The sequence below is a fragment of the Salminus brasiliensis genome, chromosome 17 (genome assembly GCF_030463535.1).
Source record: "Salminus brasiliensis chromosome 17, fSalBra1.hap2, whole genome shotgun sequence".
In the NCBI taxonomy this organism is placed as follows: domain Eukaryota; kingdom Metazoa; phylum Chordata; class Actinopteri; order Characiformes; family Bryconidae; genus Salminus; species Salminus brasiliensis.
In genome coordinates this window covers 11,295,039-11,313,838 of record NC_132894.1, presented here as the reverse complement: position 1 = coordinate 11,313,838, position 18,800 = coordinate 11,295,039, and the positions used below count along the sequence as shown (strand labels likewise).

The window sequence follows — 18,800 nt, the reverse complement described above, 5'->3', positions numbered from 1 at the left end:
CCCACCCCTTAGAGAACAATTCAGAGCTGTCAGGAGGCTGTTACAATCCCTTAAGATACCAAAGAAGTCGTCAAAACGTCACAAAACACGAAGACAGATTCAAATGATTAACTCTGGCGATCCCTGTTCAAAACAGCAGGACAACTTTGACCATACTCACGCTTCTCTCCAGTTCTCAGCAACTCCCATAAGTGGAATAAGGTTTTATTCATAAATCTTTTATTTAAGGGGAAAAAAAAACAAAACAAAAACACAAAGAAAAAGTATCCGAACGTACTCTTTCACACGCACACACACACACACACACACGAGACATTCTGTAACACCATTACAAAGATAGAATTCATTTTTTTCCATGTACTAAATGTACCAAGCTGTGACCATAGCCTTAAAATGAACATGTATCCATAGATCTGGAGGTAGAAGTGTATTTCCTGAGAAGACTACAAATGCCTTGATTACAAATCCAACAAATATTCACATATATGAACACAAGCAGGCCAAGCAGATCTCATTACCACGTCTATTTTATTACAACGTAGTCGCTGTTGTGAGAAAACCTAGACGAAAATATATCATTTATATTTTTAAGTAAATTTGATCTCTCACACACACACACACACACACACACACACACACACACACACACACACACACACACACACACACACACACACACACACACGCCAATTGAAAAACTGATGCTCCACTTTTTGCCCCTTGGACATTTTTACAGCTCTTGCAATTTAAACCATTTCAAATACTATGCTTTTCCCATCTGAAGAGCTGCTGTTGTGATGATAAAAGGCTTTCTCTTGACAGCGAAAATTTGTAACTACTATTCAAAAGTCCACATTTAACAGCTGTCCAGCTGTTTACATCAGAAAAAAAGTAAAGAAAAGAACTGCACTAGTCTTAGTGTAACATCAAACTGTAGGAAAAGAAAAAGGTCAACAAAATTGTCAAAGCATAAGGCATCCTATAATAAGCATGAGCACGTTCATATGATTTAAAGTAATTCAGGTTGTCTTTGCAATATACCGCACACAGTGTCCTCCAAAATGGATGGAAATGCTCAGGTTCAAATATGAAAAGATTAATCCGAGGGAAAACAACAGAATGTAATCTTCCCAACATACACCAATAAGCCATAACATTAAATCCACTCACAGGTGATGTGAATAACAATGACTTATCTCCCTACAGTGGCATCTGTCAATATTAGGCAACAAGTGAACACTCAGGACAGGACATAGAGGATAGGGAAATATCTGACAGGTCATAGCTCATTTGGGGACACAAGGGGGCAGACAAAATTAGGTAGGTGATTTTAAATGTTATGGCTGATTAGTGTATGTTTTGTTAACCAACCTAGTGCATAGACCCACACTTCAGTTCTTTACTGTATTACTCCCACAAGTAGCAACAGTCCTAACATAGAACCCTGTGGGACTGCCAAATCATATGTGGTTTCTGCAGTAGGACGAAAAACTGAACAATAAACCTAGAGTTTAATGTGTTAAAAAGGGGTTCTCTAGGAAAGGTAGTGGATCTATGCAGAACCACCTGGATGGTTAAAATGTTCTATTGGTCATTTATAGGCAATAAAACCCTCTTTTATATTGTTCTTTAAAAGAACCTTCATTTTCAATCCTAAGCTGGTGAGCGTGCAGTAGGAATCATTTAACTTCACTAGTGCTTCAATACATTCAGAGGACACTGTGTTTTTTTTACTTTGAAGGCTCAAAATAGTAAAGGTTCGCTAATGCTGCCCCCCTAAGATTATTCCAGAAATCCCATCTGCCCACTAAATAAAAACAGGATACAGGTAAGGAGAATTTTTTAGGAGTAGATTTTTTTTTTTTTGAGAAGAACATAAGGAATGAAGTGTGAATTCAACTGGCACTGAGGTCAATGCTATACTCCATCCACAAGAGGGCAGCAAGCTATCTGTTTACTGCTACCTCAAAATCAAAGTTAAGTTATTTGAGTTCGGATTAACATTAAGATTAAAAATGTTAGTCGTGCCAGGAAGCTGAAGGCGGTCTGGCATCGGTTTTATACAGACTCAAACTTTCATGAATGACATACCATAAACAAGACTCCTAAACCATGTTTAAGAAGCCCTACAAAGCCAAAAGCTACAAGGCGCTCTACAAATGGCACAAATGTGCTCTGTGAGTAAAACTCATGAGAAGACAATATGAAGTTACATTGTACATATGCTTTGTGTGTCGTGTGTGTGTTTGATGGTGTTGCTGCAGCTGAGTAAAATGTTTTATTTGAGGTAGTGAGTGAAAGTTCAACAGTAACGTGCCTATAAACCCATGAGGTATGCTGTCATTTCCTGATCATCATAAAGGAGTAATAACAAAAGTCTTCCCTGAGATTGGTCGGAAATGTTGTTCAAGCAACTTCATCTAAAACTGAGGCACCTCTGCCTGTGCGGAAGCCAGAGTACTTTATATGCCAAAGCGTAGGAGAACTACACCTAAATGAACGTGAGCATATAACGAACCAAGCTAAGGAGTCACTATTTCAGATATTTAGAGCTGTGGCTGAGAGAGAAAACACTGGCAAAACCTTGAGGACATGGTTATGCACAACAGGCCTACACTATGTCCCTTCTACGTAAACCTTTTCAGCCTTTCTCTGCTTCACGGTGTCCTGAAAGTACACAGGCCACAAGCCCCTTAAACAAACTGTTCAGTTCTACTTCACCATGCCAGTGAGGTAACCACACTATTTTATAGCTGAAAGATTCCAAACCTTGATACTGATTGCTGAAAAATTAGCAAAGGTCCCTGAACGTGGTGTAACACTAAAATCGGTACAGGCAACTGCAACCATATCCCAAAAAGCAAATCCCATGCTATATGACGACAGTTTCAGTTTATCTGAACTAGATCTTTAAAAAAGAAAAACATATCCTATCGCTCTAAAAGGTACAAGCGTGACATCATCTCGGGTGTACTGGTAAGATTCAATCATACCTTCATTCCAATCAGAGGAGTATGGTGTGAGAAATGCTCGAAGCTAAACAAACCCGGTGTGTGGCAATCCTGTAAAACCGTTAGTGTACATACCCATTTCCTCTACCTAGTTCATAGGTTTATTTAGTCCTATTAGATGATTAGAACTGATCTAGGTTGAGGGCAAAGCCCCGTTACTGTGCCTAGAATATGAAAATCTGTTTGTCTGGGAAAAGTAATAAAAATAGATTTTATTATTTATTAATTTTGTCAACATTTTTATACAGTGATGTCCAAAGTCTGAGAGCACACTGGAAATTAGAGATATTTTTAATTAAACTTGAAAATAAACAGTAAAATGTAAGATGTTACTTCCCACAGTCTTTGGATGCAACCCTAATCCACCCTACCTGCCTACCCTAACTACTGCATTTAGAAGTCCTTGCTTCAATAGGGTGTGTTAGGTTTGGGTTGTAGGTGTGAGAGGTAATCCTGCAGGAAGGTAGCTCTTTACTAGTGGTCTCAGACACTGAACCCCACTGTAAGGTCATATGGTTGTAATATGTAAAATAGTTGCTCTTAATTAAATATAAATATAATACATCCTGACAGAAAGCATGATTATCACATTAGTATTTAGATTTGCTTTAGCATTTAGGTTTAGATCTGGAACTTCTATTGCAAGTTAAAGTGAAAACATGAGTCATGACACTCAAGAAAGTCAATGTCACTGAACATACAGATTGTGTTAGGAACATACAAGGCTCTTTTCTGGTACACAGATGCTTCCTGTACATCAGTGCATTAGACGATCAGATAACGTAATAGCAGGTGAGTTCCAGATATTTAACAAGTACCCATATTTAGCGCACAGACGTTAGAAATGTTGCAAAACATCACAAGATTTGGTTCAGATCCACAATATGAAACTAGGTGGTTGCAGTGTCATTTGCTAAACTACTTTGGATGAATTTCAACTTCCATTTTCATTGTTAATTCATTTCATTGTTCCATTTTCTTTGTTGACTTTCAAATGCAATCTCAAAACCTCAACAAAATCTTAGCATGGTTAAACATGGTTTATATACATAGGTAATCTACACCCTGGCTTGCAAAAATATATCCTCTGTATGTTTATAATGCACCCCAAGGATCTATGCCACGAGATGCCAAATAATTGGCGTTTCACTTCTGTTAACCTTGAAGCTGTTCTCCACAGAGCTTTCTAAAATGCAGAGTAGTCAGGCACTCAGCACACTGCATCAGAAACCAAGCAGAAAGTCTGATACGTTTGCGTTGGGAAGAGCTTTTGAGAGCATGTGGTCAAAACTGTCGAGAAGTTGTTTTACAAGGCACTCTAGATATACATGAAGAATACATGTAGAGTTTAGAACCTTATTTACATTGTTTTATAACACTAATGGGGGGAAGAAACTGTATTTAAAAAAATGTTCTTGTTTTCTCCTTGTTAACAAGAAGCTTCATTGTCAGTCAGCAGGTGTGTAAAAAGTGTAAACAGTGTGCTACCGTTTCTAGTTTCTACTCTTCTACTGATTTCAAGCATTGTGTACCCAGAAAAAAATAATAAATTATTCACAGGTTTGCATATATTATTTAAGTTTATATTTACCATAAACTTTTTCTTTTCTTTTTTTTCTTTTTTTTTTTTTTTTTTAGTTCATTTTGGCTACTGAACAAAAGACTAAAAGTAATAGAACCTGAGATAGTGTACGTTAAAATGGTCTGAGAATCTGTTATTCCTGCATGTTTTTTTTTTTTGGCATATTGTTTAGAAAATGAGGTTGATTTTTGGCTTTAGCTAGCTTTGAGATGAGGAGAATGTGAGGCCTTTAAGGTGATGGATTGGTGGAAGTGGATGAGGTAGGTGTCTGAGGAAGTGGCTGGGAATTGCTGCGGCCCCCAGGAGTTTTGTTAGACGCTCCTGATGATGAAGTTAGACCCGCAGCTTGAGCAAAAAGCACACCTGCAGGTAAGCAAGAAGAGGTACAGTACATAAAACTAGCAAGCAAATGAAATTAATTCCTTACTTTCAAAATAGCACACACACACACACACACACACACACACACACACACACACACACACACACACACACAAAAATGTGACTGCTCTTGAAATCTGCCACTCACCAGTGTAGACAACCCCATTGAGTTCCACTGACATGCTGATGCTGCTCATGCCGTTGGTGGTGAGGTTGAGGGCTGAATCCTGTCTGCCATCTAAAATGGGGAAAAGAAAACATTTATTAATACATGGATGAATTAACTTATTTGATGATCAAATGTGATTAAATGAAAACATCAATTACAACCTTAAAATCTACACATTCTTGATCAACTGACACACAAAACATCATAAAAAATCTTTTCGGAACTCTTCTTACATACAAAACACAATGGAAGAGTCTTAAAAAAACAGATGAAGACAACATAAAACTCTGAGAATCAGCAAGAGATACTTTTGCAGAAGACAAGAGCGGTATTTTATAAAATGAAAACTTTATATTATTAGGGGTTGATCTCATGGTTTGGTTTGCATTGCAGCCAGTGGCACTGGCATAGGATTCTGTAAGGGAAAGGGATCCTGTAAGGTGTACACAGGCCACACTAATTATTTAGCTTTTGTTAGATTTAGTTTTATGTTTGGTTAGCTAACGAGGTTGCATTTACTTTGTTTAACATTAATGGCCTACACTGGCTACAAAAATATGTTTTATCCAGCGTAGGCCACTACAAAAGCCTGAATGTACAGGGTCACAGCAGGGGGCATCATCTTCCCATTTCTGAGCAGAGAGAGACGAATTCAAATAATGCCTCAGAGTATTGCTCATTCGCGCACGTTTTACTACGAAACGTGTCCCATAAAACCACAAAGTACTTGAATCACTTGCATTTGGTTTACACCAAATAATGGATGTTCCACTGTTTGTCATCATGGGGATTTCCCCTCATACGAGTCTCAGAGCAGCAGGTGAGAAGTGGGTCAGCACCTTATTTCCTTCTTACTAATCTCTGATGCTATCAAAATCTACAAGGACTTCAACATCTGAATGCTACTCAAAGCTTATCAGAGTTTCTCACAAGTACAATTTCACCCATTCCCCCCTCGCTCAGTATCGTAACACAGTAAGAACAATACTCTGCACTGCTTTGAGCAAGTAATCACAGTTATGAGTACACCCAGGTCAGTAACTAAGAAGCCATATGCAGATAGATGAAAAGGCATGAATGAGAAGCTGAGACAAGCACATTTCTGTGTCATATCATGAAACAAAAGAAGAACAACTGAATGGTGAGAAACCTTTCAGAACAACTTAGTGATAAGAGATGCTCCTCCTGTATGGAGGTAACAGGCTTGGTTTCACTACACAAGAAAACTGTAAAATGAATGTTCAATGAAAAAAAAAAGGAACATTTCAGGTAGATCTTTATCACAACATTTCAAGAGAAGTGGCAACAGATTCCCCTTCACCTGCTGGAAACATTGTAAGGTAATGAGAGAGAGAGGAGGGAAAAAAAAACAAAACAAAACAAAACAAAAAAACACACTTGCAGACTCTAACCACTAGAACAGGAATCGGCCTGCCCATTGCAAGGAAAAAGGCTATATTTTTTACTAGTGTATCACAATCATTTTCTTCCCCCTCACAGTGAGGGCACACAATCAAGCAGACATGCTTCATTCAATTCCCCAAGGAAACGATGACTTAGTCATCCCAAATTCATGCAAATAAAAATTAAACCTCCCTTACCAAATTAAAAATCTTTATAAATACTCTCCTCAAACCGTGTCCCAAGAACCTGTTGTCATGGGCTCCTCTAATCAGCTACTTCGAACTCTAAAAATGTAAATAATTAATGCCCAAAAACCAATTACACTCCCACTCCCAATTGTTTTTGGTGTTTTGTTTTTATTACAGTGATTTCTTGTCTTTATACTTTTAGTTTTGTTTTAGGTCATTATTGTTTTCTTGCTCAGGGCATTTACGTTACTTCTTAGTTCCTTATAGGATTTAAAGCAACAGGGCTCGGCAGCATTACACAGTGTTTGTGAATGTGTGTGTGTGTGTGTGTGTATATATACATATATACATACATACATACATACACACACACACACACGTGTGTGTGTGTGAGCGTGTGCGGGGGCATGAAGCACTGTGGCATAAAAACAGCATGGTTAGAACTGTCAAAAAGTCAAAAAAGGCACTTAACAGAGCGTCAAGTTGAGGTCTGCAGGACCACAAACATTTTCAAAATGACTTAGCACATTCTAAAATGGCGTTTTACTGTTCTACTGTGCAGCAACACCTGCACAAATATAACCTTTTCTGCATCTTCATCACAAAATGCAACGTCAGGCATTTTCAAAGAAACATTTGAACAAGCCTGATGCTGCTCCTCCCCCGCCTTCCACTGAAGGAGTAAGACACTGTCAACACCTTATAGACTGACATTTGGATTGTGGCGGCATTACTCACAACACTAAAGTCAATCTTCTTTGTTACCTTGACTATTGATGCGGATGTTCATGGGCATCTGTGCAGTCATTGCCAGCAAGTTTTGTTGCAGTGCTCTCTGGAGAAGCCGCTGGTGTTCCTCTGCTGCTGGAAAGGCCATCTTCTTCTCTGGAGGTTCACCGGCCTCAAGCTTGTCCCGCAGCTGCTCCAGTGCGGCTACCTGAGCGGCCATGGCAGCCTGTGCCGCTGCAGCCTGAACTGCTGCTGCCTGAGCCGCAGCCACAGAGTGAGGGGCCAGAGGCCCTGAAAGCCTGCTGCTTGTAGCTGCGAGTGACTGACCAACATCATCTTCTATATGGAGAACAGGGAAATGTAGCAATGGGAAGCGGGGAATGGAAAGAGAAGAAGGTCAGACAGAAGAGATTTTAGGGAAACGTTAATGTATAGGCATGTATGTTTGAATGTTCGGAGACTGAGATTAGTTTGTGTATTAAGGATGTGCTGTATTTAAATATTTAAGGTCATTAGGTGATCTCTTATTTGGCTGCTAAAAGACTTTAAAAAAGACCCCAAACAAGATATATAAAGACAAACCATTTACCAAGGCTTTGGGTAATAAATTTACTTGACAAATTAAAATAAAACCAGTTCAATAGTCCAGTCAACTCTGGACTTACCCTTCTTGACTTTCTGCATGGAAGAAAGTGAAGCACCGTTGGTGGCCATAGAAAGGCCAATGCTGGGCATAGAAAGTTTGGTGGAAGACAGCATGGTAGGTGTCCCATTTGGGGAGTAGATGAAGAGGGAGCTGCCTTGCCGGCGTCCCTCGCGGCGGTTACTGTCTATGGCAGCCTGGAGTTCGTTAGGGTTGCTGAGACCCCGCTTTTCACATTCATAGGGATAAAGGTACTTCATGTATCTGAAAAGACATGAAAGTCAAACTTCAGTTAACTCAGATTCTCACAAATTAGACTTTAGTCTGTTGTCTGAGACTTGTGCTTAATGACGTGGCCAAAAACTGCCAATTTTGGCAAGACCATTTGCCATTTGACTAAACATGCAAACCACAACCAAGGAACGCCGTTTTATGCTAATGTGTAGGCGCAGGCATTTCGCAAAAGGAAGCTACAACTAATACAGCAAGCAACAAACTGGTATGTGTCAGCAAACAACTGTGAGGATAGCATGCTAAAAAATAAGCAAAATGCTTAAAAATAAATTAATCAATCAAGTTGGTTTTCTGGGCTGCAATTAAGCCTAGTTCTAGGCTACACAGAACAGACGGTGAGAGCGATCTTAAAATAACATGTAAAGTTATACCTTCTGTGTAGCCTTTCAAAAATAAAAGTGCTTTAGAAACCATGCTTGTAATAGAGGCGTCATCATGTGTGAGAGAACCTTTAAATCTTTAACCTTCAAAAGTAGAGAACCTTTACAGCAAGGGTGGTTCTCTAGACCTTTAAAGAGTTCCTCACACTGTCCCATCAATATTACAAATCTGGTTCTTTATGGACGGCAAAAGACCATTTAAAGCACTTTTAGTTTTAAGACTGCAAAGTGCCAGTTTACTATTGAACTGGATGTTCATTGCAGTTTGGGGATAAGTGTTCTTCTGAATTTTTAAACGTTCATTTAGTAAGATCTTAGTATGTACCTTCTAACACTGTATGTTGCAAAACTTGCAATCATATTCATCAACACACTGTATACAGTAATATAAATGCTTCACCATGCTGTTGTGAAAGTCATTACTAAAAAAAACTCTTCTTTATGTTCTTCTCTGCATTCCAAGTAGAGCACTCACTGTGTCCTGAGAGTGAAGGCTGCACTGGTGATTGAGGTGGGCAGGTTCAAGCCTTTGGTGATTTCCCTCCACAGCTTCTTATTGATGACCTCAACCAGCCCCCCCTTCTCTGTCACCAACTGGTACAGCATGTACAAATCCAACACCTGCTTTGCCATGATAGGGATTCTGTTCACAGGGGTCCCTGAGAGAAAACCACACAACACAGTTCATTGGCAGCATGTCCTTCCAGTATGAAGTTGTACATACCATTTTTGCTTCCCATTTTAAGAACTCTGACTACAGCTAACAGCTTTACTATACTCACATAAAAATGGTTTATTTGACAGCAAGCATTGGACTGATCAACACACAGTTCAATGGGAAAGTCTAAGGAGCTCAGTGCACATTAAATCCACCATACATAATTACAAGTTATTAGGAGGTGTAGTTACTTTGCCAATGTATGAAAGAACACGCAAACAGTCACTCTCAGCTGACAGGAAATGGGTTCATGTGGTCAGGAACAACCCAAGAACCGCCAAGGCGCAGGCCTGCCATGAACTAGAAGCTGCTGGAACACTGACATCACTGTCTACAGTCAAAGCGAGTTTTACATGCCATAGACTAAGAGGTTGCCGTCAAAGAAAGAAGCCTTGGCTCAAGAACGGACACCTAAAATCCAAAATCCCAATTCTACCATAAAGAGTGACCAAATATCCAGCCAAAAGCTTGTCCATAGAAAAAAAAAAAAAAAGCATAGTGTTGATTTCAAAACTTCTGCACCAATTCTTTTTTTTTTCCCCCCACAGAAATAGAACAGTTTACAGAAATGGCCTAAACACCAATATTGCCAATATTACATGAAATGTCTATTATGAGTGTGTCAACTTCCAACCGCAACCTTTTTAGCTATGCTACATATTTTGTCCACGTTTAAAACGTGTCATATACGTGTCAAGTTTAACACCAAATCTTACAGTGATTACGGTGAGGCAAGTGTGATAACTTGGGCACGCAGCTCTGACACATCTTTTTATAAAGCAACTATTATAAGGCAAGGCCCAGCAAGTCACAGTGTGCTTTGTATGGGCTGGTTAAATTTGTGTTTAGCTGTGCATAACGACTTAACGACTGTTTTTCCTCCAGGCTCGACTGCCTTTTATGTTTTGATAGCAGTCACATTTCTCAGCCCTAGGGGGCAGCGTCAGGCCAAATGAGCATAAACATGTGTTCCATTTGTGTGGACAAAATTCATTCAGGGGGCTCAAATAAAACATTTTCTCACTTCAGCAGCACCTCAGTCATGCATGTCTAAGAAAAACAACTGTGTGAATGTATGGTGAGGCTCCTATAGCAGAAGCAACCAATGATAATGCTTTGATAGCCCCAAGGCCATACTACAACATGTGCTCATGTTCACACACACACACACACACACACACACACACACACACACACACACATACATACATATATATATATATATATATATATATATATATATATATTTATATTTATATTTATATTTATATATGATAAAAAAAATAATAATAATAAAAAAAAAAAAAAAAAAAAAATATATATATATATATATATATATATATATATATATATATATATATATATATATATATATATGATAGATAGAATGTTTTCTATATTCTATATGATTATTCAAAAGTCATATATCCAGTTAAGCACATGGTAAACAGTAAAAATGTCAGCAGTCATAAAACAGTCAGTCATCTAAGAAATAAATACTGCTCCAGTGGGCTGAAACCAGAGCTGGGTACTCGTGCGTCACAACACGACAACAATATGGGTATAGAAGTAATATCACTCACAATGTGTTGAGCTAAAGGGTCACGCATTACATTAGATTTATATGAGATACAGTTGCAAAAAAAACAAACCACCACCAGTACCCCCAGCAAAAGGCAACTTTACAGGAGAAGGAAAAAAACCTTCTTTACCTTCAATGGAGGTCAATGTAAAAAGACTTTATTACGAACAATTTTGGAGCACAATTCGCATATGCTGTCGGATTCACATTATGCCAAAAAATAAAGAATTGGGGGGAAAGAAAAGGACATTCAAGGTTGTGGCATGACAACAAGGATATATGTTTTTAATCAAAGCTTACCTGCAAGTACCCAGACAGCAGGAAATGTAATACCCTCCTGCAGGTTAATTAAAAACAGTATAGGAATGCAATTTCTGGTTTGATGACGTACCTCGCTTCTGCATGAAGGTGAACAAATCGTCTAGGAACTCTTTCCTCTTTGGATCGTTGTCAAGTTCATAAAGCTAGAGAAGAAAAAAGAAAGTCACAGTCAGATGCACTCAGAACTAAGAACTGGACAAACCTGCTAAAAGAAAAGCAGTTAAAGGCTGTGCATAAAAATGTAGTGGCGAAAATAACACGATGAATCACACAATTAAAAACAAAGACATGCATAAAAGTTTGATTTTTGAGTTTTGCAGCAACCAGTTTCATCACCAGTGTGTATGTGTGGTACATCCGAATTATTTATTATCAAGTAAAACTATTTCATAGGGGTGTAATGAGACAATACTTGATTGAATAAAATCTGTATATCCTGTATATCCCCCCCCAAGAACTTCAACACCAACACCAGAAAACAACCTCTAAAATTCAGGATTGATTTATAAAAAGCCCAGCCATTTGAGTGTGTGTGCATAGCATAAGCCCCTCACCCTCCCCAACCACGTTATTCTCGACAGGCAACACCAAGATGCCAAGTTTAGATAACAGACAGCGGTTTACACAATAGATGTTACATGAGAAACTCTGTGAAAAGACTAAGGGCAGACATGAACCCGTTAGCATATATTGACATTTCCTACAGTTCAGTAACAAAAAAAAGAAAAAAATTGACTCTGTTACCATCATGCAAAAAAACAAAACAAAAACAAACAAACAAACAAACAAACAAACAAAAAAAACTCTGTTCTTTACATTTTTTTGAAATTTCATGATGAATGGACCTATAGAAATGCTCCAAAAAATTAAGTGGAAAATTAAGGACTTGTCCTGCAAAGTTGTCATTTTGGAAATACAAGGTTGGGTGACAGCAATGTTATACCTGGTTTTGACCCCCCCCCATTAATGTTTTAATAGTATTAAATTAAATTAAATTCATTTAAAGTGATGCTCCACTGACTTTAATATGGAGAATAGTGGCTGCTATTCCAGACTCAGCAAGCTAGCTACTATGTAAATTTGGTAAAGTGGAAAGGGGAACGCTCAGGTGAACTGTGTAACCATATTTGTGTAAAGTTCTTCTAATATTACTCTACCGCCTTAGTACTCATGCTTTTTTCACTTTCTGTATTGTTAAGATTGTAAAATCCTTGGCTACAAAGCACAACTTGTATGGAGTGGAGTAAAAGTGAAGAGGAACCTGGGAGGAAAAAAATATACATCAATTCTCACATAGTGCTGTCAAAACCCTGGTAAGGTGACCTACGAGACAAGATTGAGTCCAGCACTTCTATACAAACGACTCCAATATGTTTACTGTCTACACTTGGGAAGTCCAAATCAATCCGATCAGAGTACTCCAATGCTGACCGTGGGCAGATTACAATCTGATCTTTGTCTTTATACAAATAATACAACCCCACAACTTAAGATGTGCTGTTAATTAACAGATGCTTGGAAATAAAAGTACTTTTGTACAAATCCCTTTACACAGCAGGGAGGTTTAGTCATGCAGTAGTGATGCAAATGAAGATATCTGATCATAAAGGTACACTTAGTGCTGAGCGTACGATGACTAAGCAATGATATTAAACTCTTGAAAGGTCAAACATCCTGAAAATCCGGTATGAATCAAGCCAACATCTTTCACACTATCGTCTGCAATGCGGGCAAAGAAAAAAAACTGCACAATCCGCAAGGATATCCCAGCCGGCTCGCTCTTAGGTCGTGACAGTCACGCAGACTTTATTTCCTATATAGGAAGCGATAGGAAAGGTTAATTATTACATCCCTTGGAAACAAAACAAGGAGAGCAGTGCTTTAGGTTTGATAGTAGTTGGGTGAAGCAGTCTCAGGGGCCTACAGAAGGAGGGGGGAGGGAAGAGAGGGATGATGGACTGAGTAAGAGGGGGATGGGCTGTAATGCAGCCCAGGCTTAATTACAGGATGCATGCATATTTGAGGAGTGCCATACCATAAATCTCCCAAACTGCTCCCCTTCGTCTCTCTCTCTCGCTCTCTTTCTCTTGTTTTCTAATGGAATTCCATCAGTGCAGTCTTCCTTTAATTTACAAACAGGCTTCCTGTTCCAAGCATTCTTGACTACCACAGTGACAGAAATATACATCACAGATGTTTTAAACAGATTTTTTATTTTAAAATGTATTTGTTGAACTTTATTTATTGAACCAGAAGAGCACTTTGTTTAGGCAACAAAACAAAAATCTGCTTTTTATTCTCTGAATTGCATTTCTAACTCTTCACAAATATGTGTCTATATTTTACTATGTAATGCTAAGCAAGCATGATGCCATTTTGTATACTCTGGCATCTGCACACAATTTCTTCCCCATGTACAAAAGGGTCCTATCTGGGCACTTTTATTTTGTTAGGAATGTAGTAGCAATTAAAGCAATTAGAAGTTAAGGGTTTAAGACTGTTCAGCCGGAGTATTCTGCAACAAATCTGTGTCTAAACCGCAAGTTATTTGTCTGTGGTATGCTTTCAAAACGTAGAAAGGAGTTTTAAAGGCAGTTTTAAGGGTGGAAAGTTCCCAAATCACACTTCTTGCTAAAAGGACAAACAATTTGCCATTTACATCCTAGCAATTTAGACATTGGTTTGCAAAAACAAAATCTTACCAAAGACCCTGTGTCAGATATCCAGCTCTGCCTCTTTTTTTAATCTGAAAGAGTGATGTAATGCTGCAGAAGAAAATTTTTAGATCTATAAAAAGCCATGCTTGTAAAAGAAATGCATGTCATCCAAACCCTAAAAGAAGTTGGTGGCATTGCTTAAAGAACCAATTCTAGAAAAGTTTTAAGGGTGCTGTCCACTGCAGACCCTGCAAAATCCACATCTTTCCACAGGATATAGTTGGAAATATAGTTTCTAGCAGAATTCCCTCCAATTTCTGAAAACAACCTTATTGCTTGCTTTAGAAAATGTCTATTACACTAGCTGCCATCAGATGTCCACAGAACGTAAAAGGCAGCTGACATTTTCAATGCTAATGAAATCAACAATATATAACAGTGGTTTCAATACAGCTGACCCCAGCACTTCAAAATGTACCCACACAATAAAGCTATTACTCCAAACATCTGAGCCTTCATGCTACTGTTGAACGAAACTGCAGCTGTCAATCAATATGCAGAATCCCATACTGAACATAATGGTGGTTCAGAGGTCAAGAAAAAGTCCTGCAAAAGTCTAATGGTGTGAATGAAATAGCAGAAACGTGCCAAAGGGTTTAACAACCGGTCTGATCAGCACTGTCAACACCCACATAGCAGGAAAGGCCTGTCAACACTTAACAGTCAAATAGTAAAACCAAACAGGGGCCAACCGACTCCAGTCCAATTGTTTCTCAGGCCTCCCCTCACAGCGTTCATCCTTTATGATGAGAGAGCTGTGCCAATACAACCGACCCTCTCGTTGAGCAGAAGAAATAAATCTATTCATATGCTGGGGTCTAAGTGTATTTATATAAACAGACACAAATCAGATAGGAACTGTGATGGAAAGTCCAAAAGCAAACCACCCGTGAGAATGTACTGCAAGCAATATTTAAGCTGATGTTAGCATAGCAATCAGTCTATTCCAGTGTGTTCATGTGTTAGCTATGGGCGTTTGCACAGGGTGACAATATACTGATCCACAGTATCCATGTGCTGGTGTGCCAAACTGAGAAAACTGAGAACTGCTGGAATTTATTTTATATTATTTTCATTTGTTCATTTCCAATTTGTTATCTTGATGCACTGTGTTTTTGGGAGTATATTGTAGATATTGTCAGTACTTAAATGATGCTGCCCACCTTTCCGGACCTCTGCTACTCAAGGGCCCAACAGTGGCAGTTTGGTGAACCTAGGTATACAACATACAACCCACCACTACCCCTACTACCTCGACAAATGCTGATATATTTAATACATTATGTAAAAGTGTCAACATACCACATCCCTCCCTTTACCACTGATATAGCTGTTTGTCAGGTTTGTGTCTTTACCTAAGGACTGAAGCTACGAGGCTAAAAAACTAAACAAGCAACTTAGTCATAATTAGTACACCCCACTAATTGGCACTATGCAAACTCCCTAAATCATCACACAAAAACTAAACTTTTGGCTGATCTTCGGGAAACATAATGTAAACTAGCCAAACTGTCAAATTACATACGTTACTATAAAAACAAAAAGTGCCACACAGTATTAGCAGCCTGACTGAAGTCTGAAAGCAAAGTCTGAACACAGTGAGAACACCGTATTCAATCCTCTGCCACGGACACTCAAAAGATGTGGCGTTATGCTTACGGTGACATACAAGCCACTGGTCTTAATACCCTGTAACGGCATTTCACTCTTGCTGATCACCTCGGAGAAACTGCAGTTTTAGCAAAACAGGCAAGATTTTGCCGAACTTGCCCTAGAACGGATAATGAAAGTGTGTTACAAGAGCTCCACGCCTGAATGCAGGGTGGGCCCTGTAAAACGTCTCTTTGATAAAAGGGAGAGTCATTGTGGGGAAACAATGGTACTGGCTTCTATAACCAAGGCCTCTTTCTCTGAAATGAAGTCAGTGATAGAAACGAGCCTGTGATGAACACCTGTTTAATGAAAAAGTTATTTTGTATCACTCTTCAGCAGAGCGAAACTCGAAACTCCCCCCAAAAATATTTAATAATTCAAATTACTTTTGAATTTAGCAATCTCGCAAGTCATGCGTTAAGTGAGTCAGGTTTATCTCCCTCCAGATCAGGAAATGAAATTTTACATCGCGGTATGCGCAGCGCCGTGTTCTTTCCCTTGAGACGTACAGATCTAACTGAAATGTTGTCTCTGGGTTGCCATTTATACCCCACTAGATGTTTTTCTGTCCAGGAGCGGCGGGCTGATGTCAACTTTCAGGTTAAGACGACATATTTGTCACAGATTTCAATTCACTGTAAACACAACAGGGCCAGTGAGCCTACTGTCTTTTTAGCCATGTTTACATTTTCAGCCTTATTGCTCAATACTGAACATTTGTGCACATACCATCTTTCTGACCCATCTCCAAATCAATAAATCACACGAACAAACCTATGCAGTGCACCAAGTACGTAGTAGAGAGCCATTTGAGATTCATCAGCCTCCAGTAAAACAGCAAAAGCCATCAAATATAATTTGATTCAAACTTGAGCAGAGGCGGCGTTTCTCAGCAGCATGACAACAAGGCTCAAATGATTAGAAACAAAGCTAAAACCCAACACATTGTTTGCTCCAGCTCTAGGACAGTGAGGAAACGCTTGTTACTAACTGTAACGTGTGTGTAAGGGCATACATAAATCATGGATGGTTTAAGGGAAAAAAAAAAAACAAACAAAAAAAACCCCACAAGAACGGTTGTGCATAGTTTATGATCATTTATTTAGAATAGTCCTGCAAGTTGCTGAAGAAAGTAAGTTATAAAGGCTTTGCTAATTGTTTTCCAGAAAAAAAAGGAAAAAAAAAAAAATCTGTATTCAATTATATATTTGATTCAATAAAGTGTATGATTAATTTCCAAATGAGAGAAATAAAAAGCATCAATTCAGGTCTAGCTGGAAAGCGGGCCAGCCCAGTACAGTAAATGGAGCAAACAGCTGCAGGCAGGGGCCTGCTCTGTTCTGACTGAATTCCTCCTCCTCCATCAAATTCCGATCAAGCTGATAAGGGACAAAGGGACAAAGCAAACACAAAAGAATCCACAAGTTGGCACAGCTCCCGCTTTTCATGTAAAATGAAAGCATTTGCATGGCCTGCAAAAGCAAGATTTCCTGCACTCTGGGAGATCCACTGTTTCCTCACAGTCAGTTTGCACGAGCCAAATGTTAGCTGTGGAGCGGTAGTTTTAGTTCTGATTTTTACCCACAAACAAACATGCAAATTTCAGCATCAAGATGTCTCGCAACTGCCAACTTGCAAACATCTTCGGATGTTTCGACTGGATCAACCAAAATGGCAATAGTTTACTTCTCAGTTCCCTTTTCGCAGGGCTCTGCACATACAGACACAGAACTGCATTCTGCTGTACAATCTGCTCTTGAAACGCATATACAATCAAGATCCAGATCCGGAAAGGTTGCAGTGCTATTCATAATAAATAAATAAATAAATAAATATTTATTTGCTATCTAGAATACCCAAGACCCATTAAAGATGACACAAAATGCACACCTGGTTATTTTGTCTTTTATGGTGGTGCTCTTATTGGCTAGTTTGTCACTGCGACAGCTCACCGGAGCCACATAGCATAGTTTTATTTTTATTCAATGTAACTAAGACACTGTAATAAATAATTTTTTAATTAGTCCCTAGTATTAAGTAATAGAGTTGCTGTCTGCTTGGTTTCTTCTCAGGTGTTCCCTCGGCATGGTATGTGGTTAGCTAGCTAAAAAGATTGTAGCAGTTTTAGCTTTTAGCCTAGCTAAGATTGCTGCTGCTCGCTTTCCTGGCTTTAGCCTCCTGGCTTGTCAAGTCTGAGTTCCCCGGTTTCCGAGTGGTCTAGTGAACTAAGGTGTTGCCACTTTGATCGAAGATGACTGGTTCAAATCCAGGTTCATGCTGCCTGCCATCAGCAGCCGGAACCCGAGAGAGCCTCAGAGCTTGGTACTTTCCTCTGAGCGCAGTGGTGAAAATTTAAAAAAGGTGGTGGTGACTGATTGCACATGTGTTAAAGGAGGTATGTGTCAGTCCTCACCCTTGCAGTGTCTGGAGCATTATATGTGATCGGGGCAAAAGTATTAATGATTGGGTTGGGTAATTGGTCTAATCTAAAATTAGGGAGGAAAACTGGATAAAAAGGTCATGAGGGCTGGGTTTCATAGCAAAGAGTTTTCTATGCATGGTGGCACTGCACTGCTGGTCTCTGAAAACTAAACTGATAAACAGTATAAACACCATAGGCTAAGGGTTTAAAAAAAACAAAAAAAAAAAACATCAGCAGTAAGCAAGTTCATACCGTCTAGGAGAAGAGAAGAGGAAGCGAGGGAAGTGGAAAAGAGGGAGGAGAACGAAATGTGACAGAGGGGGTGACGTAAGTAATGTTATGTCTGGAGAAGAAGTGCCCTGCTTCATACTGGGTCAGCCTGCTTTGTTTTTGCAGAGGAGCAACTCATGTGTCAATAATCGATGGCCCATGGCCTACTGAGGCACCTCCTGTGGCCTCGCCTAAATGTCACAGTGCCTGGCATGTGCAGGGGCCTCCAACAACAAGGATCAGCTCACATGGCTCAATTGATAAGAGGATGGTCAAACGTTTAACCTTTAACGACCTCCTGATTGGTCTGCTTCTTGTCAATTGACACACCCCCCA

General features: G+C 39.2%; 1 protein-coding gene across 1 annotated transcript in view; it reads right to left on the bottom strand.

The window, feature by feature from the left end:
• Positions 1 to 614: 614 nt before the first annotated feature.
• The window catches only part of arid3a (AT-rich interactive domain 3A), a 38,086-nt gene continuing 19,900 nt past the window's right edge, over positions 615 to 18,800 (bottom strand). The window contains exons 4-9 of the mRNA XM_072660743.1: positions 11,473 to 11,545; positions 9,257 to 9,440; positions 8,130 to 8,371; positions 7,501 to 7,803; positions 5,123 to 5,212; positions 615 to 4,956 (exon numbers count right to left, since the gene is read on the bottom strand). Of these exons, the coding sequence (XP_072516844.1) occupies positions 4,823 to 4,956; positions 5,123 to 5,212; positions 7,501 to 7,803; positions 8,130 to 8,371; positions 9,257 to 9,440; positions 11,473 to 11,545 (1,026 nt within the window). The 3' untranslated portion in view covers positions 615 to 4,822. The remainder of the gene's footprint in view (positions 4,957 to 5,122; positions 5,213 to 7,500; positions 7,804 to 8,129; positions 8,372 to 9,256; positions 9,441 to 11,472; positions 11,546 to 18,800) is intronic.